Genomic DNA, 25,182 nt, shown 5'->3' on the forward strand with positions numbered 1-25,182 from the left:
CAGTCAGTGTACTATGAGCATGAATGCCCTTTTTTTTTTTTTTTTTTTTTTTTTTTTTTTTTTTTTTTTTTTTTTAAATAATAATCGTTACATCTTTGTCTAGTGGGTTTTATTGATGGAAATATTATTTTAATTTTATTTTTTAGCTGAAATATAACATTTCGTAAAACTAAATCTATAAATTTATATAATTTTATATGATGTATTATTATATCTATTTTATAATAAAATTAATTTTACAATCTAATATATCACATCAACAAATCATATTAGTTTATAAATTTATTTTTATAATAAAAGTTTTTGTAGTTAAAATATTTTTTTGTACAGATTTCTTTTTTTTAATTTAATAATTATAATAATAATTTTTTAAAACAGATTGTTGAAATTTTATTAAATTTATTTCTAGTTTTTTAAGAAAAAATAAATATAATAGAAAATTTAATAAAAAATAAATTTGATCCAAAATGCAAATAAGAGAAGTGCTATAATGTACTATTCTTTTTAAAGTGATAATTTTTGCAAATTTTATGCAGTTCTTTTATTAAAAAAAGTGAATCCCATCTTAAAAAATATAAAAAAAAAAACCGATTTTTAACAAAGAATCTGTAAAGGATTTATACATGGCATTATTATTTTTTTTATTATCTTTATATTTTTTTAAATATGATATTCAGTTTATTAATTTAATTTTATAAAATTTCTATTAAACTGTTTTTCTTAAAAAAAAAAAAAAAAAGCCTTGTCAGAAGTGATGTACAGAGTCAGAATGTAGAGAATGTAAACAGACGGCATCAACCCGGCCCGTACTAGACTTCGAACGAGACGTGCATTCGGATCAGCTACACGTTTCCACCAACCGGTCAGGCTCTGCCTTCAAGTCGTAGCCTTAGCGCTGCGTTTCACGTACGGATTGCACCGGCCAACGACTGGTAGGTGACGCACCACAAATTCTCCCCCCGCACCCCTCTCTTCTCTCTCTCTCTCCAACCAACCAAAAGCTAAAGAAGAAACCCGAACTATAGTCTCTTGAGGATTCCACCGTAACGGGAAAACCTCTTAAGCCTTTCTCGCGTCAATGTCCTCCGATTCTAGCTCCTCACTCTCCGGCGAAGAATCCACCGGTCCGGACCCTAACCTTACCCCCAAACCGCTCGAAGATCAATTTGCATCGGTCGCTTTGACTGAGCCTGACAACGAAGCCCATGCGATTCAGGATGGGTCCCTAAACGGCGTCGCGAATGGGTCTCTGACGGAAAGCCATCACCGAACGGAAATCCAAAGAAGCTATGAAGGAGAAGGAAGCGTCAGTGGTGTTGAGGAACGAATTGAGAGCAGTTTTGAGGTCCAGGAGGTGAGGGAGAGTGTGGAGCGAAGCGTGGTGTGGAGGAGGACGAACTCAGAGCTGGAAGTGGATGGGCAGTCGAGCCCTAGTAGTAGTGGGTATGCCGGTGAAAGGGGTAGTACCAGTGCCAGCAGTGGTGGGTCGGGAATTGATGGGATAGGCGATGATGAGATACGAGAAGTGAGGAATGATGATTTGGTCGATGGGGTTTCGGATTTGCCAGCCTCATGGGTACCTGGCAAGCGGCACCTCGATGAGGTACTGCATTTGGGGATCCTTGTTGTTCAATTGTATATATTTTTATCAGGCTTCACGCATAAATACACATTGGACTGATTTTTTTTTTTTTTTACCAAGTAATTAAGGATTTTATTGATGAAGTCAGTAGGCATGGTTCATGTACACACGACACACCTACGTAGGATTGGCAACTGATAAAAAAAATCATGGACAGCTAGTCCATTAAAATCTATCGCAAGTGCCCAAAGGAACGAAGTCTTGAAGAAGAAAGCTTTTAGATCATCCATTGTGCACTCATGTTCAAAACTTCTTTCATTGATTTCTTTCTGAAGGCACTGTAACAGTCATATTGGAGCCATTTTCCATATTGTTGCAATTTGTAGATTGTCGTGTAACCCCTTCAAATTACTAGAAGGTCAACCAACCTTCCAGGCATAACCCATGCTAATCCACTGTCCAAGCATTCATTCCATTGGACCTGGTTACCTCGCAATGTAGTAGTAGATGGTTTGAAATTTTTTCCATTCTTTTTACATCTACAATGCTAGTCCACCACTACGATTCCATGTTTTCTTAGGTTATCAATGGTAAGAATTTTCTCTAAGGAAGTTGTCCCGACAAAAAGCTACTTTGAGAGGTGCCTTAGTATTCCAAATATTTCTCCAAGGAATGGGCTAGTATCTTGAGTAGTGAGGACCTGATAGAAAGAACTGACGGTGAACTTCCCTTTTTTAAAGTGGCACTAGAGGGCGTTTTCTACTTCTCCAAAACAAACTCATGTAGAGTACATTAGATTGAATAGTTATGTTAAAGCATCAACTTCATAATCTTGTGTTGCTTTGGAAAAACTGACATTCCATTGAGGAGAGCCACTGAAAAATTCCAAAAGATTAGATATTGAGGCTTCTTGCACCAGCTCAACCCCATACACTTCTGGAAATGCTTCATTGAGGATCCTATCACCACACCTTAGGTCATGCCAAAATTTAATCATGGATCCATCACCCACCTCAAGTCAAGTATGCATACAAAAAAGACTCATCCTCTTCTTATATGCTTCCATGGCCCCACCTCATGTAACTCATTTTAGCACTATCAACCCCAAGCTCTACCAAACTTTGAGTCTATTATAACCTTCCACAAAGCTTGTTTTTCTTGTTGATATTGCCGCAATCATTTCCCCATTAGGGCTCAATTGAAAACAAAGAACCTTTGTCTTGAATGAGGCACCCAACAAAAGGCCAACATATTTCATAGGTAGGAATGATTCCTTTTTCCCCAATGTGCTAGCCAGTTTCTCCACATTAGGAACTTTACCCATTGGAATCAATTATAACTTAGCTAGATTTACACTCAAACTAGTGACATCAAAACAAAAGAATAGTGCCTCAAAGATTTGATGTGGCCTTGGTTAGCCCCACAATATAAGGGTGTTGTATACAAATAAGAGATGAAAAATGTCAAGTGTGCCTAAGAGGGTGCCTAAAGTGGCGATCAACGGATCATCTTCTTTTCCACTGTGACATGGCAAAGGCTTTATGGGATGAGATCTTTATAAGGCTGGACATTGCTTGGGTGATGCCTAAGAGGGTGGTGCATCTTTTGGCTTGTTGGAATGGAATAAGAGGAAATCATCAAGAAGCGGTTGTTTGGACGATGGTGCCTTTATATCTTATGTGGTGCATATCGAATGAGAGGAATGGACAATTTTTTTTAGAAAACACTCATTTTTTGGGGGGGGGGGGGGGGGGGGATTAGAGACTTATTTCTCCAGTCTTTGTCACTTTGGGCTAAGGCCATTGTTTCTTTTTTTCTTTTCTTTTTTTTTTCTTTTTTTTTATTTTTTTATTTTTTATGTCGGGGAACCTTTCCAAGGCAGGGCCCTTCGGACCTACCCCTGCAAAGTAAACCCCGGTCTCGTGCAATGCACCTTCGGAAGTTTCCCTACACGGAATTGGTCAAATTGCCGGTTTTCACCAAACAAAAGGGTGTAGCCCCAAAGGATTGTTTGCACCCATGAGGTATTGAACTTTGGACCTTGAAGGGAGTGATACCCCAAGACCAAGGCTTTCACGACTTGGGCTAAGGCCATTGTTTTAGTGGGGATCAATTTTAATGACTTTTATGCCTCTTTTTCTAGCTTGTAGGCTGTAATTAGTTATTTCACTCTTGTATACTACCTGTGTACTTGGGCTTTGCCTAATTACGAGGATCAATAAATTTTCTTACTTATCAAACAAACAATGTCAAGTGTGCCAAGGTTACTATCCTCCACTGAGAATTTAGAGAGGAAGCAGTCGTCCACAATACCTGAAATCATCATATTGAGAGCTTCAATAGTTCCATGACAATAACGGAAATTACTCAAGATAATGATTCATCCCATCTCAAACCATGAGAGCTATTGAAGAAGCTCACCTGTGAACCATTAGCTAATATAGAGAAGTAGACTACACAAATAGAATGCACTATTGATGGACATCATTTTTTCCCAAAATGAATGCAAGCAAGTAAAGCAGGAATTTCCAATTAACATGATCATAGGTTTTTGCAATGTCTAATTTGAAAAGTATCCCTCCTGATGTAAATATACTATCTAAAAATTCATTTACCATAGGCACCAGGTCTAGGATTTGTCTGCCTCTTACAGACGCATTTTGGGGTTCCAATATAATCTTGTCCATGGGTGTACACTTGGACGGATTAATATCAAAATATTTGGGAAATTTTTAGTTTTAGTGCAATGTTGCTGGATATTAGAATTCATACTCTTGTTGAGTAGTTCTTAGTAGCAAGTTGTGGCTCCAGCTGCCTGTTATTCAACATAAGATTCAAATTTAACTTGCCAAAACAAGGGAAGGGCGTGTTTGATAACCAAAGAACTCTTTATTTATTATAGTTCTCATTTCTATTGAGTTATTAGTTTAATATATTAGATATCACCAAAAGTGAAGTAGCTCCACAAAAGCATCTGCCTTTTTTGGGAAGGGGAGGTTTGGAAGAGAAAAGCTGGTGTGAGCTCTGAGGTCAACAGTAATATGTCACCTTGTTTAAGGATTGTACTTTCAATTAGGAGTCTCCCCCAGTCGAGCCAGGCTACTAAACAACTAATATGGGATAAATGTAAGAACCAGTAATGAAGGATATAAATAAAGTATAAAATTCACATAGCAATGGCATTTATTTTTCAGACTAGATCAATTCTAAATATGAATGTTCATAGGGTGGGTTGTGTTTTGATGAGGTCCAAAGGCCTCATGGGGTGGGAATATAGAAGAACATAAGAAACGTTTGGAGGAATTTTCTAACCATATTAGATTTGAGGTGGAAGACAGGTCTTAGGTTAGCTTCTGTCATTATTTGTGGTGTGGAGATAGGGTTCTATAGGAAGCTTACTGGGTGTTTACAATACTGCTCATGCTAAAGGCAGTTATATGGCAGACCATTTTGAATGTAAGTTTTATTAGGGTGGCTCATCATTTCGAGGTAGATACTTTTTAATGCATTATTTAATTTTTGTATTCCACTAGTTTGAGACGAGGAGGTGAAGGCAAACTTCTTTGGGTTCCTTCGAAAAGGGATGCTCAATGTTCATTCATTCTGTGATATCACTGTTCCACATGATAAAAACTCCCTTCCTCAGAAGAGTGTTTGGCTGACTAAGGTCCCTTCAATAGCTGTGTGTTTTGCTTGACAATGTTTCCAGAAAAAATCTCATCATAGATAATCCAAGGAAAATGCACATCATTGTGATGGATTGGTGATTCGTGTGTGTGAGGATGGGAAGCCTAGTGTTAATTTTTATCTGTTGCAAGATTGCTAGTGCTTGTGTGGTGAATTTTTCAATTGAGTTGGTTTGGCTTCAATCATGCTCAGAAGAGTGGTTGACCTTTTTAACTCTTGGGGAGGATTAGGTGGTAGACCACAAATTGCAGCATAGTAGAAGATGGTTCCTATTTGCCTCAATGGTATATTCAGAGGGAAATGAATGATACAAATTATATGTATCATGAAATGGATACTGGATGAGATCAAAACTTTCTTTCCCAATACTTCCTTTGGCCAGTTTTTTAGACTTTAATGAGTTTAGTTTTCATGGTTTTCTTGTATCTTTTGCTCCTTTTACATAGGTATCTTTCCTTTATAGATCATGTACTTGGGTTGCGCCTTGTAATGAAGTTTTATTACTTATCAAAAAAATAATTAGTCTGATTCCAGAGCTCAGTGTTTTGTCTGATGAAATAGCCTCAAACTATATGGCCATTTTATGTTTTTTTTTTTTTTTTTTTTTTTTTTTAAATGGTGCTGTTATTTTTAGAAAAAAGTAGCAAATTCATGTATGCATATATTTTGGACTGCTTGATTAATACTGAAGTGCAGGATGATACTTCCATATCATGGAGAAAAAGGAAGAAGCACTTTTTTATTTTAAGTAACTCAGGCAAACCAATATTTTCCAGGTTTGTATTTGGCTCCTGCAATTTCTTTAGCAGAAACTGCACCGTTTTCATGCCAATGCAAAAAAACATAGTCCAAGCTTTTAAATTCTTATCTGGGCCTTTTGTTGTTTATATCTTGTCTTGAATATTAACTGCCAGATACGGAGATGAACACAAGCTAGCAGGATTTTCAGCAACATTGCAGGCCATTATATCCTTTGTGGAGAATGGGTACCTGGATCTTTCTTCCATAGTTGTTTATTTTATGAATTTCTGTGTACCATTGTGCCCCTTTTCCTAGCTTAATTGTTTATTTGAGGCCAAATATATAAAGGCTTTCAATGGTTTGTTTATTAATCACTTTTCAGGGGGGATCGTGTCAAACTGGTCAGGGCAGGAAAGCACCAGGTATTTTTTACATTTTTTTGAAATTTTCATTCCTGCAGTTATCTTCTTGCTAGCCATATTTATTTCTTGGAGACATAAGATGAAGTGTTCTCTCAATCTCCTGAGAACTTACTTGTTCATGAAACAAATCAGAAGTTATTTTCATCATTCTTTTCTGATTCTCCTGAATACCTAAAACGCGTCAATTAGAGGCTGATAGTTATTATATTGACCCAAAATACTTTTCTTGCCAGTTGTATTACTTGTGTTTGTCTTTATTCCTGGTTTTTAGTTCTTAGAGTTGGAAAAAGCAGAAAGGCGAAAAAATGTCCTATCTGAGATCATGACACATTGTGGCTCTCTCTCTCTCTCACTTCTTTGTTGAGATCGATGTTGAATTATCATCCACTAGACTTGATGTTTTTCCAGAGTTGGGTAGGTGTAATCCCCCAGATGTGTGATTGTGTTTGGGAGGGAGAAGTTCAAGCCCTTTATAATGTTTTCAAGGGGCTTCAATTGTAACCTTGACTAGTCTTTTTGGAGTATGAGCTTGATGTGGCTTGGGCCTGACTTGGGTCATTATAGTAGGAGAGAATACTAGAGGAAATAGGAATTTAAGTTTGGAATTCTCTCAGTAGTAAAAGGAAGGAGAGCCCAATTAGGATTCCAGCTGAGACAACTAGTAAAAGGAGGATCAGAGCAGTTTATGTAAGTTCCTTGCCTAAAAATAAGGCATACCTACTACAAGAACCAAATCTGTGAAATGGGTCTTTCTTATATACATTGCGTGTACCTGGATTGTGCCTTTTGCACTTTTTATTGAAATTCTTGTTTCATATCAAAGAGAAAAGACATGTCATTTGTTGCTTGAGGAATAGAATGCCTAGAAATTGAAGCTTGTATACAATTACTTTTACAATTTAGAGAGTCTTCAAAGTCCTTTCTCTTCTTTTGGCAATCAGCTAAATAAATTGATTTGGATGTACAGGTGGTTTTTCTTGTGAAGGGACCCATTTACTTGGTTTGCATTAGCTGCACAGAGGAGCCTTACGAGTCGTTGAGGGGGCAACTGGAGTTAATTTATGGTCAGGTATCATTACCTGCACAGTTTTGCCCTCTGAATATATTAGCTACTTTAGTTATCTTTTTCTTCATACCAATCAGTGGACTTCCTCACATGATTGATTATAATATGGATGCAGATGCTTCTTATTTTAACAAAGTCAGTTAATAGGTGCTTCGAGAAGAATCCAAAGTTTGATATGACACCTTTGCTTGGAGGAACTGATGTTGTCTTCTCATCTTTAATCCATTCATTCAGTTGGTTTGTTTCTCTGTTCCCTTCTGCATATTGGAATGCATTTGTTGCAAAACAGATATATTTGCATTTTTTTCGTAGGTAAAAAGGATTGATTGACAGTCAACAGAGATGTGTATGAATGTACATTCATATTTTTGTTTGGCAGCCCTGCAAAGAGGGGGAGATTCATGAGCTCCTTTCTCTGGGGAAGAGAAAAGATAAAATATTCTGTAGAAAGCCAGGATCTTATTGGTAGATTAGAACAACCTTGGAGCTCACATTTGTAGATGCTCTAGTATTGCTTAGTAAATGCATATGAAAAAATATTTTCTAGCTTAAACCATTCATGAAACTACCTTGGATAAACAACAGTTTTCTAATTTAAACCATTCACAAAACTTTGAATGGGTTGGGTCTCCAGTTGAAAGTTTGAGCGTTTGACTGATTGGATGGATCCACTTAAAATGTCATATAATGGTAAGGAATTTAATCTCTACTTTTTTCTTCTTTTGCTAAGTATAGAGTCGCATATAATTTTTTCAACTATATTTTAAATTATTAACTATAAAAATAAAAATAAAAAAACTATAGTTTAAATTATAATTTTTCAAAATCCACTCTGGTTACTGCTCTGCAATGTTTCTATTTATAACGTTTCATGAACTCTTTTGTAGTCAATGAAGTTGAAATGCAAGTTGAAATGTCTGTCTTATTTTTGGTTGTTTCTCATATGGTTCACTTTACACCTGTTATCTATAAGCTGCTAATCATAATGCCCCTGCCCCTCCCTTTCCTCACTCCCCTCCCCACAAAAAATTTGTCATGCTATTTGATATCAGGCTTATAAGTTTTTTTGTTCATTTTTTTTATTTTAGGAATCCAGCTACTTTTCTCCATGCGTACACTTGTCTTCCCCTTGCTTATGTGACGAGGCAAGCTGCAGGTGCTGTACTACAAGATGTTTCTGATTCAGGTGTTCTATTTGCAATATTAATGTGCAAGCATAAGGTAACATCCCTATCCCATTGTTTCATCTACTTTTTCTTTTCTGAATTTATGCATCCTTAGGGGTACATCTATTGAGTCAGATATTTTTCTCTCTTTGTTTTCCCAGTTTATAAATATTTACTGGTTAGAGCAATTCAGAGCTTTGAAGCTTGATTGCAGGTTGTCAGTCTTGTTGGTGCTCAAAAAGCTTCTCTTCATCCTGATGATATGCTATTACTTGCCAACTTTGTTATGTCATCAGAATCATTTAGGCAAGTTATTTTGGCTTTGAGAAGTCTTATGTTATTTCTTGATGATCCTTCTGTCATGGACAACTGTACTCTGTAGCGTGACTATGAAGTACATTGAACCATCTCTTGGTATTGATTTGTTGGAAAACAAGAGTGCTGGCTCTTCTAAATTGCTTAACTGGTTTCCACTCAATGGGCTCTTTAGCGAATTTATATGTTTTGGTAAATGAAGTCTGCATTCCTATCTTGTCTTGATTTATGCATTCCTAAAAAATATCCTTATTATAAGTTTTAATTCAAAATAGAACTCTTTATACTACCTGCACGTAACGTTTCAAGAATCTGCGTGATCTAAATTTCTAATCACGCTTTTTTTTGTGCGCCACGCTCTCAATGTCCACATTTTGGCAAAAACTTTTTAAACATATTTTACCATTGATGTCTCACAAAACATTCCTATTTTCGTTTGTTTTTTCTTTAGCTGTGAACATTTTGTTTTGGAGAGGCACATGCTGATAGAATAACAACCCAGAGGAATATTTTTTTTAAGTACAACCTTCCAGAAGATAAGTCTTATTATATCTATAAATATCAATAGGACATAAAATAACCCATAAATGTCAAAGCTATATTTATTGTTAATACATTTTTATTTCTGAAAATATTTGAGGCTGCAAATTTATATATGCTTTTTTGCTTCATGCAGGACTTCCGAATCTTTTTCACCAATTTGCCTGCCAAGATATAATCCCATGGCATTTTTGTATGCCTATGTTCATTATTTTGATGTGAGTCTTGGGTTCACAATTCACACAGTTTAGTTGCTTAGTTTATAAGATCCTGGCTGGTGGTGGAATGAAAAAGCTGGCCTCTATATATATTTATGCAAATTGTACAGTTTTTATGTGCAGTAGACATTTTCTTGTAAACAAGTGGGATCAATGATGGAAGAAATGACTTTGACATGTTCTACTCATTGCAGGTTGACACATACTTGATGTTGCTTACTACAAGTTCAGATGCCTTTTATCATCTCAAGGATTGCAGGTAAACTATGGTTTTAAAATAATCCAGATGCATTTCTTTTTCCAAAGAAATGACACACGTTTTGGCCTAATATGACCAATGTGACCTTTAAAGAAAAGAATGGAAAAAAGGAATTTTACTAAGGCCTCATTTGGATGTTGAGATGAGATGCAAAATCTGTGAGTTAAGATATTTTACTAAGGCCTCTTTTGTTTGAGTTAAGATATTTTAGGGGTTTCGAGAAAGGAGAGAGAGAAAAAGTTGAATAAAATATTAGAAAGTTAAAATATTATTAGAATATAAGCCTAAAATCCTCTCTTGGAATTTAAGGGGGAATTAATGATGTCAACAAGTGTCTCTGTATTAGATCCTTACTTCATGGCTAGAAAATTGATATTGTTTGTCTTCAAGAAACTAAGTTGAGTTTCATTGATAGAAACATTATTAGTAGTTTGTGGGGATGTTCTTTGGTGGGCTAGAGTTATCTAGCTTCATTGGGTGCTTCAGGAGGTGTGTCGTTGATGTGGGATAAGAGGGTGGTGCAGTTAGTAGAGGAATGTATTGGGAATTATTCTGTGGCTGGTACTTTTAAAAATATGAGGATGGGTGGAGGTAGGCTTTTGCAAGAGTGTATGGGCCTAATGTGGATAGGGATAGAAGTTTTTTGTGGGAGGAGCTGGCAGTTCTGTATTACCTGTGGGATTTTCCTTGGTGTTTGTGTGGGGATTTTAATATTGTTCAGTTCCCTAGTGAGAGGGCAGGTGCATCTACTTCGTCTATGGCTATGGAAGATTTTTCGGAGTTGATTTTTTATCTAAATCTTTTGGATCTTCCATTGGTAGGGGGAGCTTATACATGATCTAACAGTAGAGGGCGGTCAAGGTTGGATAGATTTCTAATCTCTTCTCCATGGGAGACTCATTACTTGGATTTATGTCAGAAGAGGTTGCCCCATGTCAGTTTTCATTTTCCCATTTTGCTTGACTGTGGTGGCATACATGGGGGTAGGAGTTTTTTAAAAGTTTGAGAATATGTGGCTTGAAGCTGATGGATTTTTGGAAAAGGTAAGGAATTGGTGGGCTTCTTAACTGAAGTCCTAGTTTTATATTGGCAAGTAAACTCAAAGCTCTAAAGACTGATTTATAGAAGTGGAATCATGAAGTCTTTAGGCATACTGAAGTGCAGAAATATCTGCTTTGGGATGAGTTGCATGCTTTGGAGGATGGGGAGGAAAATGAGGAGTCCTTATTAAGGAAGAATGAGGTGGTTACCGAAATTAAGAAGGTGTGTTGATGGAAGAAATATCTTGGAGGCAAAAATCAATGGTGCTTTGGTTGAAAGAGGGGGACAGATGCATTAAGTTTTTTCTCAAGATGGCTAATTCACGTAGGCGCAATAACGCCATTGAGGTACTTCATTCCGGTATCAATGTGTTTCAATCCCCTGATAAGGTTCAAGATCACATTGTGCAGTATTATGAAGATCTTCGAACCGAGACAGCGTAGTGGCGTCCCAAGCTTGATGGTCTGAATTTTGACCAGCGGGATTTCTGTGCAGCAAGCTGGTTGGAGAGGCCGTTTGAAGAAATTGAGGTGTATCAGGTGGTAAGTGGAATGTGTAAAGATAAGGCTCTGGGCCCGGATGGTTTCTCTATGGATTTTTTTTTCAAGAGTGTTTGGATATAGTGAAAGAAGAATTGATGCAGGTTTTCCAAGAATTTTATTCTCTTCATAAGTTTCAGAAGTCCTACATTTATTGCCCTCATTCCGAGGATCACTGGTGCCATGAGTTGAAGGATTTCCGTCCTATTAGTTTGGTAGGTGGGATTTATAAAATTATTTCGAAGGTGTTAGCTAGTCGCATGAGTATGGTGATGGATAAAATCATTTCTAAACCTCAAAATGCTTTCATTTGGGGACGTCAAATATTGGACTCGATTTTGATTGTGAATGAGTGTTTGGGCAGCTAGATGAGGGAAGGTATTCTGGGAGTTCTTTGCAAGCTTGACATGGAAAAGGCATATGACCATGTGTGCTGAGATTTTCTTTTTTATATGCTAAGAAAATGTGGCTTTGGGGATAGGTGGTGTGGATGGGTTAGATACTGTGTTTCAACCACTCGGTTTTCTGTATTAGTAAATTGAAATTTGCAAATGATACTCTTATTTTTTGTGATGCTGACAGTGGACAAATTCAAGCTGTAAGGGCTGTATTATTGTGCTTTGAAGCTGTCTCGAGCCTTTTGTTGGGCTGCAAAGTTGCTTCTCTTCCAATCTTGGACTTCCGTTGGGGCCACCTTTTAAAGCAAAGAATATTTGGGATGGTGTTGTAGAGAAGGTTAAAGATTGTCGGGTTGGAAGCTGCTATATCTATCAAAAGGGGGAAGATTAACCCTTATTAAAAGCACCCTTTCCAATCTTCCTACTTATTATCTTTCTTTATTCCCATTACCAGTAGGTGTGGCAAACTGGATTGAGAAGTTGTTTAGAGCATTTTTGTGGGGTGGCATGGGAGAGGAGAATAAATTTCATCTTGTGAGTTGGCATAGGGTGTGCTGTCCGATTGTGAATGGAGGTTATGGGGTGCGAAATTGAAGTAATTTTAATAAGGCATTGTTAGGGAAGTGGTTGTGGAGGTATCAAGTGGAAGGGGATTCGTTGTGGAGAGAGGTTATTGATCAGAAGTATGGATGTGATTGGGGGGAATGGTGTTCTAAGGAGGGTAGGGGGTCTTATGATGTGTGCCCATGGAAATTTATTAGAAAGGGGTGGGACAGTTTTGAAAAACATATTAAGTTTGAGGTTGTAGAGGGTGCAAGAATTTGTTTTTGGTTTGATGAATGGTGTGGTGAGAGAACTCTTTATTCTGTTTTTCCGGTTGTTTTCAGCTTGGTTGGAAATCAGTAGGCTGCTGTTTCAGAGGTGTTCGTGCTAATGGGACTGTGCATTGGAATGTTATTTTCGCTAGAAATGTACAGGATTGGGAACTTGATGAGATTGCAAATTTTTTCAGCTTCTTGTATTCTCTGAATATAGGAGGAAATGAGAGGGATCAAATGCTGTGGAAACACACGGGGAGCAAAAAGTTTTCAGTTAAATCGTATTATAAGGTGTTGACTGTTCAGCAGCATATCTCTTTTCCATGGAAGTGTATTTGGAGGGCTTTTGTGCCGTCTAAAGTTGTCTTTTTTACTTGAACAGCTGCACTTGGGAAGATTTTGATGGCTGACAATTGAGGAAACGTTTTATGATTGTTATGGAGTGGTGCTTCATGTGTAAGAAAAATGGTGAATCGATTGATCATTTACTCTTTACATTTTGAGGTGGCTAGGGCGCAATGGGTTGGTGTTCTCATTAGAGTTGGGTTATGCGGAAGAGAGTGGTGGATCTACTAGCATGTTGGAATAGGCATCATAGTAGCTATCAATTGGCAGCAGCATGGAGGATGATTCCTTTGTGCATAATGTGGTGTATATGGATGGAAAGGAACGAGAGGTGCTTCAACAAGGAGCAAGCTGTTGAGGATGTCTGGAAATTTTGTGTGTTTTCTCTGCTTCAGTGGTTTTCTGCTAATGTTCTTAAGGGAGGGAATGTTCATGAGTTTTTGTTTTTGATTTTTTTTTTTATCAGGTTTCTAGAATGTAATTAGGTGTTTCTTTTGTATATATCCTGTGTACATGGGCTTTGCGTAGTTTCATTCGATCAATAAAGTTTCTTACTTATCAAAAAAATATATATGTATAATTTTTTAATATTATTTTTGTTTTGAGATTTGAAAAAATTGAATTGTTTTTTGTGTTTTGTTTGGAAAAGTTATAATGATTTGGTAATGATTAGATTAAAACGTTGAAGATTTGAAATTGAAAAGTGTTTGTGTTTAAGTGATGTTTGGGAAGGAAATTAAATGAGATGAGATGGGTTGAGATAGCTATCCAAATGAGGCCCAAATGTTGCTGACCCTATGCACGCAAACCAAATAAACATAAGCTTACTGTGTAATTTATAGGGTGTTTTCTTTTGGTTAATTTTATATCGAGAACTTTTGCTGCAATTTCATAGGATTCGTATTGAAGGGGTCCTTTTGAAGTCAAATGTTCTCAGTGAAGTTCAGAGATCCATGCTAGATGGTGGGATGCATGTCGAGGATTTGCCTATTGAGCCCTTACCTCGTTCTGGATCTTTATCTCCACATTTAGGCCAACCTAAAGATTCTCCTGAGAGATTCAGAGAACCATATGTGGGCATTGGTGGTCCTGCTGGACTTTGGCATTTCATGTACCGTAGTATATTTCTAGATCAATATGTATCTTCGGAGTTCTCACCACCAATTAATAGCCCACAACAGCAGAAAAGGTAACACGTTGAATCTTGCTGCAACTTTGCTAGACAAGCTTTGAATGGGAGTGTATGGTTAGGTTTTTGCTTTGCTTTGTTGTTTTTGGTAAGGTAACTAATTTATTGTTTTGCAGATTATATAGAGCTTACCAGAAACTTTATGCGTCCATGCATGATGGAGGAACCGGTCCCCACAAAACTCAGTTTAGAAGAGATGAACATTATGGTATTTAATCTTAGTCCATTCTACAACTACTTTGGAAATGTTGAATAAACTCAACATGAGTTTGATTCACTTAACAAATGAACCAAGTTTGAGCAAAATTTAGGCTAGTTTATTAAATGATTCAAATTTATATTCTCAATGTATATAAACTGTTCTAAACTAACTTCGTATTTATTATTTTTTGTAGTATTATTTTTAATTTTATAATGAGAGCCTATTAAATATTTTAAAAGATAAAGAATTTATGTCTCAAGGCAGTATATATAATTTAAATTACTTATAAATACGAGTCTTGATATAGATACAAAAAAATGTGTATATAACCTGTATAAAGATATTCATACAAACTCAAAATTTGTTTGTTGAAATTTATGGATAAAGTCATAAGATATGGTATAAATCATTAATTTTGTGCTAGAAACTATATTCCATATATTACAAATACAAGATTTTTCAAGTTCATACATATAGTTCACTTCTTGAACACGATGATATGATCATTTTTTAATCAGTAATAAAAGTGTTGAACATGATGATATAATCTTAACATAATTAAATAACTAAATGTTTATACAATTTTATGAAAATGTATAAGATTGCAGTAACGGAACTTATTTCCTTTAAGAAACTAAGAAATTAATCAATTAACTGGTGAATAAGCTCAAATTCATTGGAAAAATAATTGAATTGTTCATGGACAGAAAATCTCATGATAAGCTTGAGCAAGACCTGTTTTCAAATAAAAAGAAATGTACGGAGCTTGAAAATTCAATACTTGGCTTGACTTAGTTTGATTACAACCTCTAACCACTGCCAAAACATGCAACTTGTGTTGATAGATTTGCTTGAAAATTTGTATTCGGCAGCTCTTTCTCTTTTGGCGTATGTGCTTTATTCTATCCTACTTCATTTCATAATCTGAATTTGGCTTCTTGTTGGTTGTACCCCTTTTCGTAACTGGAAATCATTTTCATTGACAAGCTTGTTTCAGTGGCATAAGATTAGATGTTCATATCCCTGTTTACTTGCTTCATTTGAAAGGCTTTCCTGGTGAAATTTCATGATCTTTTTAACATGGCAGTTCTACTCTGTTGGGTCACCCCGGATTTTGAACTATATGCGGCATTTGATCCACTGGCAGACAAGGTCTTATTTAAGCTTATGTATCTGAGATTCATTTTGTTTGTTTGCTTTGTGCTAATTATCATACTTGTCGACCTTTGTTATCTTCCAATTATACTTTACTGTTTAGTTAGGACAAAATGGAATGAAAATACGTTTGGAGAGACCGGGAAAATAGTTGACTTATTCCTGCCTAGGTATATGGGATATTTTAAGTGAACATCTTTCTTTGTAGCAGGGTTTGGAAAAAGAAAGAAAGGAAAAGGTGACTTTGCTATGGTTCAAACCAGCAGCAGGACCTGTCACTAGAAAATTTTTATAGTTACTGCAATAGTTTGAAATAATAGATTGTCTATCATTTCTTTAAAGTCAGTGATAAAAAGAATTGAAGTTTTTATTGTGCCCTTAAGTTATAGGACTTCTTGGATCTGAGCCTCAAGAATAGCAAGTTCTTCATTAGGTAGAATAGGTAACCACTTGGAATAATGGAACGGATTATATTTTTCCAGAGTTTCAAAATCGAATGGATACAATCCTCACTGTGTGTTTTTGACTAATTGGTTGATCATTTTTTGTTGATACCAGTACAAAGCTTTTATACATGTATTTTCGGGTATGCCTTTATCATTTCATTCAAGAGGAAGAGTTCCTCTTGTCGAATTTTACATATTCTATCTTTTCTTTTTGGTCAAATAGATAGATTGACCTTCTTACTACCTTTACTCATTACAGTCTAGGTGGGCTGTTGAGGCTTACAAGTCTAGTTGAGCTGTTGAAGTTTCGAGTGTCTTTCACTCAGTTTCATCATATGAATCTATTTTGCCAAATTTAATAAGCTTTTGTTTTGCATATATTATAATCCAGAAAGATAATACTGACCAGGTGAAATACACTTTGAAAGCATGCAGTCAATCGAGCTATTATCCATCATTTGCACCTATTGTATCTGCATATTTATGTTGGGTGCATTCTGAGTTTTGATTGCTATGGTCTTGTATTTGCAGGCATTGGCAATAAAGACTTGCAACCGGGTTTCCCAATGGGTGAAAGATGTGGAAAACGAGATTTTTTTGCTTGGCGCAAGCCCCTTTTCATGGTGATATATAAATTTTTCTGTAATGCAGAGTGTACTATAGTTTTGTTTTATCTCTAATGAAATCCCACAGTTTTTTTCTTTTCCACGCGCTTTCATTAAAATGGTGCTGATTGCTGACGGTAGTCTACCAATTTGTCAAGTTACCTGTTGGAGGATTTATTGCATCCTCAGTTTATTTATCAATTTGTAAGAGCAGTTTTATATGAAATACTAATAAATGGAAATATATAGATCAAAAGCATAATACCTGTTGCAACAGAAAATTTTCAGGATGGACTTTCGAATACCAGATATAACGGTTGGGGTTATTATGTTTAGAAAAATACTTTAGACACAAGGGGATTATATAAAAATAAACTTATAAATTGATGTAGCTTGATGTGATTTGTCAAATTATAAAATTAATTTTAGTGTAAAGTAGATTTAATGTATGTCATAAAATCATATCAGTTTTTGAATTTATTTTATGAGTTTTGTTACATACAAACAAAACTTGCGTATCAATATTGAGGGTTTCATATTCAAAATTTAAATTGGTACTGTTTTCAATAAAATTTATTTTCTGACCAATTACATTGAATGGGTATACGTATTGTAGAATCGCTTATAATTAGATTTTTTTCTTATTTTTGTGTAGTATCTTTTTAGGTTGCGGCTACTATGCCGTTTAGCTCTTACCGCCAGGCATGCTGTCCAGCTGGTTTTTTTTTTTTTTTTTTTTGTCTTTTCACATTTTTTTAATTATTTTCTTAATCACTAAGTAAAAAAAAAGTATACTAATAATACTTAAAATCACTTTCTTAATCACTAAAAGAAAAAGAAAAAAAGAAACAAAAACCAGTGGTAAAGTGGAGCGGTATGCTCCAAGAGGCATACTAGTGTTTCTCATCTCTTTATATGTAGCACTTCTGGTCAGGGAGGTATAAGATCTACAGCAAAGTAACTGAGCTGTGCTGTGTAGTTTTGAAGGCAAGTTTTTATTTTCATGAAGGATAGATTCGAAGGAACTGCTAAATTTGTTTATAATACTTTCTGCAAATGCTTATGCTCATCTTTAAAAACTGTAATATAGAAAGAGCATCTTTGGGTGAATGGAATGCGTAGCAGCAGCCAGCTTATAGAAGAAGAGAGAAAAGGGTGTGCTTTCATTAAAAAAAAAAAAAAAAAAACGGAGAGAGAGAAGGATGTGGAATGGTTTGGTCAAGACAAGCTCTCAAATCAATGGCCTTAGACTGATGAGAGTTGGGTGCTCTGTAATGATTATTGGGGGTCCCGTGAGAATGAGATCATTTGTCACCTTTCACTTCACTTTACTAGGTTTTCCTGCTTTTTCTGCACGTTGACTTCACTTCGGACCTTAAGCTGTTCGTTCACCCTAGTTATTAAGGGAGTGACCTTTGTCACTGCTGTTATAGGTTTTACACGTGTAATTGGTGGAGGAGACAGAACCAATTACTGCTCACTCATTCCATAATCGCCTTGTGCTCGGTGTAGAAGAATCAATATTTTAAAATTCGTTCTGTTCTGGTTGGAATTTTTTATGTCGGAACAGTGATTAGAATGGATAGGTATCTATTCCATTTTTTATTAAATTCTAGCCGTTCCGGTCAATTCCGACCGGAATAATAATTCTGGTCGAAAAAAAAAAAAAAAAAAAAAAAAACTCTTGTGAATAAGTTGAAAAATAATAAATAAATTTATACTTTTAGAATTTAAATACCCATTTCCATGTACTAAAAATATTGTTATTTTTAATAATCTGTCTATTTTTTAATTTTTTTTCCTTTATTTTTGTGTCTTAATTCAAGTTTATGATTTTTTCAATATATATTCATTTTATAAATCTTTTATTCTTCTATATATATACACATATACATATCACACACTTACATATATATGTATTTATTTTATTAATTGTTAGTTTATATATACATATAAATATTTATATATAATATATAATTAATCCCGAAACGGTACATCGAAACGTACCGGTATCGAAATATTCCGTTCCAGTGCCTCAATCGGAATGGTATCCGGAACGGATTTCAAAACTTTGTGTATAATCGCCCAACCAGAGGACCAACCCAACCTTTGTTTATTGAATAATGATATTTGCTACAGAATGTGGACTCATTTTTTAAAAAATAATGAGTAATTATAAAATTATTATAAAATTTATTTTTTTAATAATAGATGTTATTTTTTTTTTTAAAAAATGTGACATTTATACAACATATAATTTTATTATTGCTTTTGGTATCAAAGAATGGTCCCATACATTGAATTGGCTACCATCACTCATCTCGTGTCTCTCTTTCTTTTTTTCCGTGAATATAAACATAAGAAAATGAGATAAATGAGAATGAGATGGGTTTTCTAACAAACACCTCATTATAATAATCACACCGCAAAAATGAAAAAAAAAAATCAAGTTTTAGGATAAAAAACTTGGTCTTCACCCATACTGCAAAGATAACGTCATCTTAAATTATGATTTTTTATAATTCATACAGTTGTGTGAATTGTGTTGCCACCGTTGGAGGTAGTGGATATTGAAGGTGTTCTACAATTTGTTGTCTTAAGATATTTTTTAAAGATATTCGTATTCCATGCCTCAAGATCAACGGTTAGGGAATAGTAGAAACATAATAGAAAGATTGGCATCGACTAGCCTAGACTGCGGCTGACCAAGTTTTTCTTGTGGCATCACATGGAGACCATGTGCCGGTAATTGTACGATGGGGTGGGTCAAATCTAAAAGACCTTGAGGTGATGAAACTATTGATATAATGCATGCAGTCGTCCAACGTATTTTGGTGCGGCAGCACGTGGCAGCCATGTGTGCAACAAGTCGTATATGAGGATCACACGTCGAGATTTTCGCTGCGATTCTACTTCATCCCAGTAAATCGACAACTGGGGGTTGCATGGTGGGGCACATATAGGCAATTGGTCATCGAAATGTGATAGATCTGACCAAAACCAAACTAAAGGAAATGTATGATTAAAAACACTAACAAGAAAATATATGAGCAGACAAGTACTAAAAAAGAACAAAAAAGAGAATGAGGATCTTTTCTAGAGAGAAGCAATAGTTTCTATTTCTAGAAAGGAAAGCAATCCTTGTTATCCTATTTGATAACTTGTGTCTCTCTTTTATTAAGTCTTAAGATTCTTAATTTATGTGTCAACTTGATATTAAAGATAAGGATAAGAGTAATACTATACACCACATTACCATCTCATTTGCACTCCACTATAAATGATATGGCATATTTATCATCATTTGATGATAAAGAAGTATGTAATAAATGATCATTTAATAGTGATAAATGTGTCACATCTTACTTAGTTGGATGTAAGTAGAATGGAAATATAGTATACAGAATTTTTCCTCATCTAATTATTAAAATTTTTACATAAAATACAATAAACAATTCAATTTTTTCAAATTTTAAAACAATAATAATATTAAAAATTAATATTCTAACAATATTTTATTCAATTTCATCTCAACTCACCATCCAATCCTGCCATATTGTATGCGGAGTTATTTTAAAAGTTTTTAGTTAAAAGTCTATTTTTAACAGATTAGAATCTAGTGCCTCGAGCAATTCAACTTCATCAAATAATTACAAGAATCTCATTTCTCATAGGGTTAATTGTTAAATCAATACTTAAATTTTTACCTTTTTTTCAATTTAAATCCTTAGTGTTCAACTCTCCTAAAATTGATATCTGAACAGTAAGAAACTTACAATTGAAAACATCTCTAAATCTCTTATAAACTTAACAAGAGTATAGATGCCACATGTAAGCCTTTGCTTGGCTAGTTATAGATGCCATATGTCAAACAATTAAAGACTGACACGTGATCTCGTTAATTTTCTAACATGATATACTCATTAAAATTTGGATATTAATTTTGCGAAAATTGCAATTAACTATTCCCCTTATTTTAAGATCCCAACAGATATACTCATTAAAAGACAAGCCTCTTTTTTCAAATTTTGATAATGTTATGACTACCAATCATTTCCATATTTTAGGAAGGAAAGGAAAAAAAAAAAAAAAAAGATCTATATTACTTACCAATTTTAGGGTAAGACCACTTGTACTGCTTACATAATCGAGCCAATTACTGCTCTAAACGTAAATACTAAGCAAGCAAGCAAAACAAGAATGAGAAAGAAGATGTGGGGCATGCTTTTATGTTACTGTCCATCAATAATTCAGTCATGGTAACAATATTTTCACAATCTATTGAAATTTGATATGAAAAAGGATTTTATGTAGATAGCAATGGATCGATGTAATGGCAGAAGGAAATGAAGGAGATCTTGAGAAGTTCTTTCTAATAGCTTGGGGCATGTGGTATAGAAGAAATCAAAAGATTTTTAAAGACAACAATTTGCAACCTGACCAGTTATTGGACAAGCTTTGATCATTGCTCAAGAATTCAAAGAAGTCATAGATCATAGGCAACACAAAAAGATTCCTATCTGCAGTTGGCAGCCTCCACTACTCGGGGTATTCAAGTTAAATGTTGATTGAGCAATTTTTTAAGACCAGAATAGAGCATAGAGCAGGGGTGGGAATGCTGCTAAGAAATGAATTAGGTGGGAAACTTTATCTACAAGCAAGAAAGAAAATGGTGTAAATGATCCAATGGAGGTGGAGTTGCTTGCTATATTGAGAGTGCTACAAATCTGCATTCCAATAGCCATATCTGAACTTGTTATTGAGAGTAACTCATTGCTCATGGTTGAAGAATTACTTGCTATTGGTGAGTATATGTCTGTATGGGGCAATTTAGTGTATACGATGAAAAATATGATGAAAATTATTTCAAGATGTTCTATTCAACATAAAGGACACATGGCAAATGTAGCAACTCACACTTTGGCAAAATATGTCACGCATCTAAATGATCTGATAATTTGGTGAGATTCATTATCTGAATATATTTTACAAATTATTTAATCTAAGTCTTTGATGTAATTGTGGTTGTTCATGAATTCAAAATTTATCATTTCTTATAAAAAAAAATATAATAATAATTCCGTAAGAAAACAGAAGATTTTACTTAAGAAATCTTTATTTTCTTTATTTATTTCTTGCGTATGATTAAAAAAATGATATAGATGATGAGGTTGAGAAAGCTGCATGTGGGCTCTAAAATGATTTTTCAATACATTAAATGTCCACTACCAATAAATTTGTTTTGGTGAGGGGTGTACTCATTAATTACATTTATTGAATTGGGGAAGAAGACCTTTGACACTTTTCATTGAAGTTTGGCCATTTTCCATTTGTGGACGACTCCTACACGTATAGTGCTTCAATTTGTCAAAAAGATCATTCTTGTTTATGGGGTGTTTAATTCGGAAAAATCTATAAATTTTTCAAAATACTGACCCTAAAAAATATGATGACAAGTAATACTATGCATAGTCGTAAAGTATATAAGAGTCGTGTAATCATTTTAAAAAAAAAAAGAATTTATTATCAAAAAATTAATTTTTTTATATGAATTTTATATTTATTCAATTTTTTTAAAGTAATTACAGCGCTTATACACTTATTACTGTAACTATCATTTTTCATTCAAATAACTAGAGATCTTCTAGCTCACCAGAATCTTCAAACCTATCCCATTTGAAATATGTAAAGTATATTGCATCTTACTTATGCCATGTTTCTTCCTTGGTAAAAGTAGGAATTTTTATCGCTCTCAAAATATCTCAATGTTTTTTCTCTTAGAATATATTAAGAGCTCAGAAAATTATAATTAGTACTGGATCATCTGAAACTTACCGCTCAAATGACCCTCTTAACGTAACACCACCAAGTGATGCCACATGGCTTATTAAAAAATATATTCAAAACAAGAGGACGTCTGATAACTAAAAAAGATGAAAATTGATAAATTTCAGATGACCAAGTAGCATCATTCTTAAAATATATTCTTTATTAAAAAGTGGTGGGGAGAAATCTAGATTTCCACTAACAAGATTAAGAAAAATCTTTAAAAGATTGCCCCATCTTCAAACCAAGATTTTGATTTTCGTTCTGTTCTGGCCGGAATGGCCAAAATTTGTTGTTTCGGTGTAGTGTCCAGTACACTCTACCATCCCATTCCGTTTCGCTTCAAATTTCAGTCATTCTTGTCCCGTTTCAACCATTCCGATCAAATTTCAGTCATTTTAGCCTGAATTGAGTGTTTTGGTTTCATTCCGTTTTGTAATGTTTTTGTAATTTTTTTGTATTTAGATGATATTTTTGTAAATTTTAAATCCAGATTATATTTAATTAATTCTAAAATATAAAATATATTAATATAATTTTTAATTTTTTTATAATTTTAAATATGTCACCTCATTCTTTTTTTTTAAATATCATTATTTTTAATAATTGATCTATTCTTTTATTTTATTTTATTTTATTTTATTGTTTTTGTGTCTCAACTCAAGTTTGTGATTTTTTCAATATATATTCATTTTATAAATTTTCAATTCTTCCATATATATACACATATACATGATATATACACTTACATATATATGTATTTATTCTATTAGTTGTTAGTTTATATATATATAAATATTTATATGTAATATATAATTAATTCTGAAACGATACCAGTATAGAAATATTTCATTCCGGTGCCTAACAGAAACGGTTACCGGAACGGTATTTAAAACTTTGCCTAAAACATCACATTTCTTAACGTTTAATTTGGTTCGAGACTCACAAGAATAATAATTAATAATATGACTCATTTTATGTATATATTTTTTAATCTAAATGCTAAATTTTGGATACAAAATCTAGCTGAACTTAAGTTTTCTTTGATTATACAAATTATATGAGATGAAAAATCTATAAATAGTAATGAGATAATTTGTTAATAATAATAAAATTGTTTGAGTTAAGATTTTTATACGATTTTGAGAAAGTCGAGAATAAAAAGTTGAATAAAAAAATTAATTATAAAATTAATAATAAAAAGTTGAATAAAAAAATTATAAAATTAAAAGAGGATAAAAATATAATTTTTGTTTTGAAATTTGAAAAAGTTAAATATTTTTATATTTTGTTTAGAAATTTAAAAAATTGTAATGATTAGATAGTCATTAGATGAAAAAATTTAAATTAAAATTTAAAATTGAAATATATTTATATTTAAATAGTATTTAAATATTAAAATAAGATGAAAGTTTGAGAAATTTGTGAAACTAAATGGAGCTTAATCTGTCAAAAAGGGATTAGAACTCTTTAGTGGCCTTTTGGCGATTTCAAACAGTCAAACTTTCACCAATTTCGGAGATTAAAAAAGCTTGTTCCCCACTTACCTTCTCCATGATAATGAAGTTGGGCACTTTTAATAATGTTTAATTACCATAAAAGTCATCCCGATAATAAAGACATCGTCATCTACCTCAACGGTATAGGGGGGTAGTTTCGTAAACGGCAATCCTTAGTGATCGAGATTCATGATCCTCTGACTTGAGCACTTATATGAAAAATTCTTTTTATCATCCTCTATATATATATATATATATATATTATTATGGGTTCATCAAAAGGGCTTGAAGGCTACCACGTGTCTATACCCATTAATATGTTTTTGAGACAAAGAGTGTTGTCTCTTTCATGTTAGAATATTAGTAATAATAAAAATCAAATTAATTATAAAAAAAATAGTATATTAGTAGAGTTTTAAACGTATAATTTTGATTTATGATATCATATTTGTTATGGAGATATTTTAGAATGTAGATGTAAATTTTTCAGATTATTAAATGATAAAAATTTTCTTTAAAAAAATTAATATTATTATATATATATTGGGGCACGTGAGCATTACTATTAAGATCACGTGATGAGTTGGAAAATATGACATTGTTTAGGTCATCATGAGGCAATCATTTTTATTGGTATTGGTGGGACAATTGATGGCCACCTTCACAAAGATCATTAACCACTTACCTTCAAATCTTTTGTTTAGGGTATTTTTTTTCTTTTTTTCTAATTGAATTGGGGTCATCTTTTATCTTATCTATCTTTTAATTTTAAGTTATGAGAAAATGCCTCTATTGGAGGTTATTATTCTTTTTTTTTTTTACTTATTTTTTTATTTTTCAACAATTTTTTTTTATCATAAGACTCATATAATATGTTTGCTTTTCTCCCCTAAAAAAATTATATTTATTTTTCTAATTCATTTTTTACTTATTGCTTAATTCTTTTGCTGATTAGTCAGTTCTCTATACAAAAAGAGAAGTTAATCAAGCTGCTCATATTTTTTATCGGGAAGCATTATCTCTTCAAGAGAATTTCATAAATTTGAAAGAAATTTCAACATCTATTTCATCAATTATTTTACTTGAGATGTTGTAACATTTGTTGAGCAATAAAATCTCGTGT

At 33.7% G+C, this 25,182-nt stretch overlaps 1 protein-coding gene across 1 annotated transcript; it reads left to right on the forward strand.

The window, feature by feature from the left end:
- Positions 1 to 813: 813 nt before the first annotated feature.
- On the forward strand, positions 814 to 16,996 carry LOC122291796 (vacuolar fusion protein MON1 homolog). The gene is made up of 14 exons (XM_043099773.1): positions 814 to 1,603; positions 5,966 to 6,045; positions 6,184 to 6,255; positions 6,393 to 6,432; positions 7,400 to 7,501; positions 7,614 to 7,735; positions 8,587 to 8,719; positions 8,879 to 8,970; positions 9,656 to 9,737; positions 9,932 to 9,996; positions 14,033 to 14,326; positions 14,443 to 14,534; positions 15,616 to 15,680; positions 16,661 to 16,996. The coding sequence occupies exons 1-14, from the start codon at positions 1,079 to 1,081 to the stop codon at positions 16,754 to 16,756; spliced, it is 1,860 nt and encodes a 619-aa protein (XP_042955707.1). The 5' UTR covers positions 814 to 1,078; the 3' UTR covers positions 16,757 to 16,996.
- Positions 16,997 to 25,182: the final 8,186 nt, after the last annotated feature.

The sequence above is a fragment of the Carya illinoinensis genome, chromosome 13 (assembly GCF_018687715.1).
Source record: "Carya illinoinensis cultivar Pawnee chromosome 13, C.illinoinensisPawnee_v1, whole genome shotgun sequence".
NCBI lineage: Eukaryota > Viridiplantae > Streptophyta > Magnoliopsida > Fagales > Juglandaceae > Carya > Carya illinoinensis.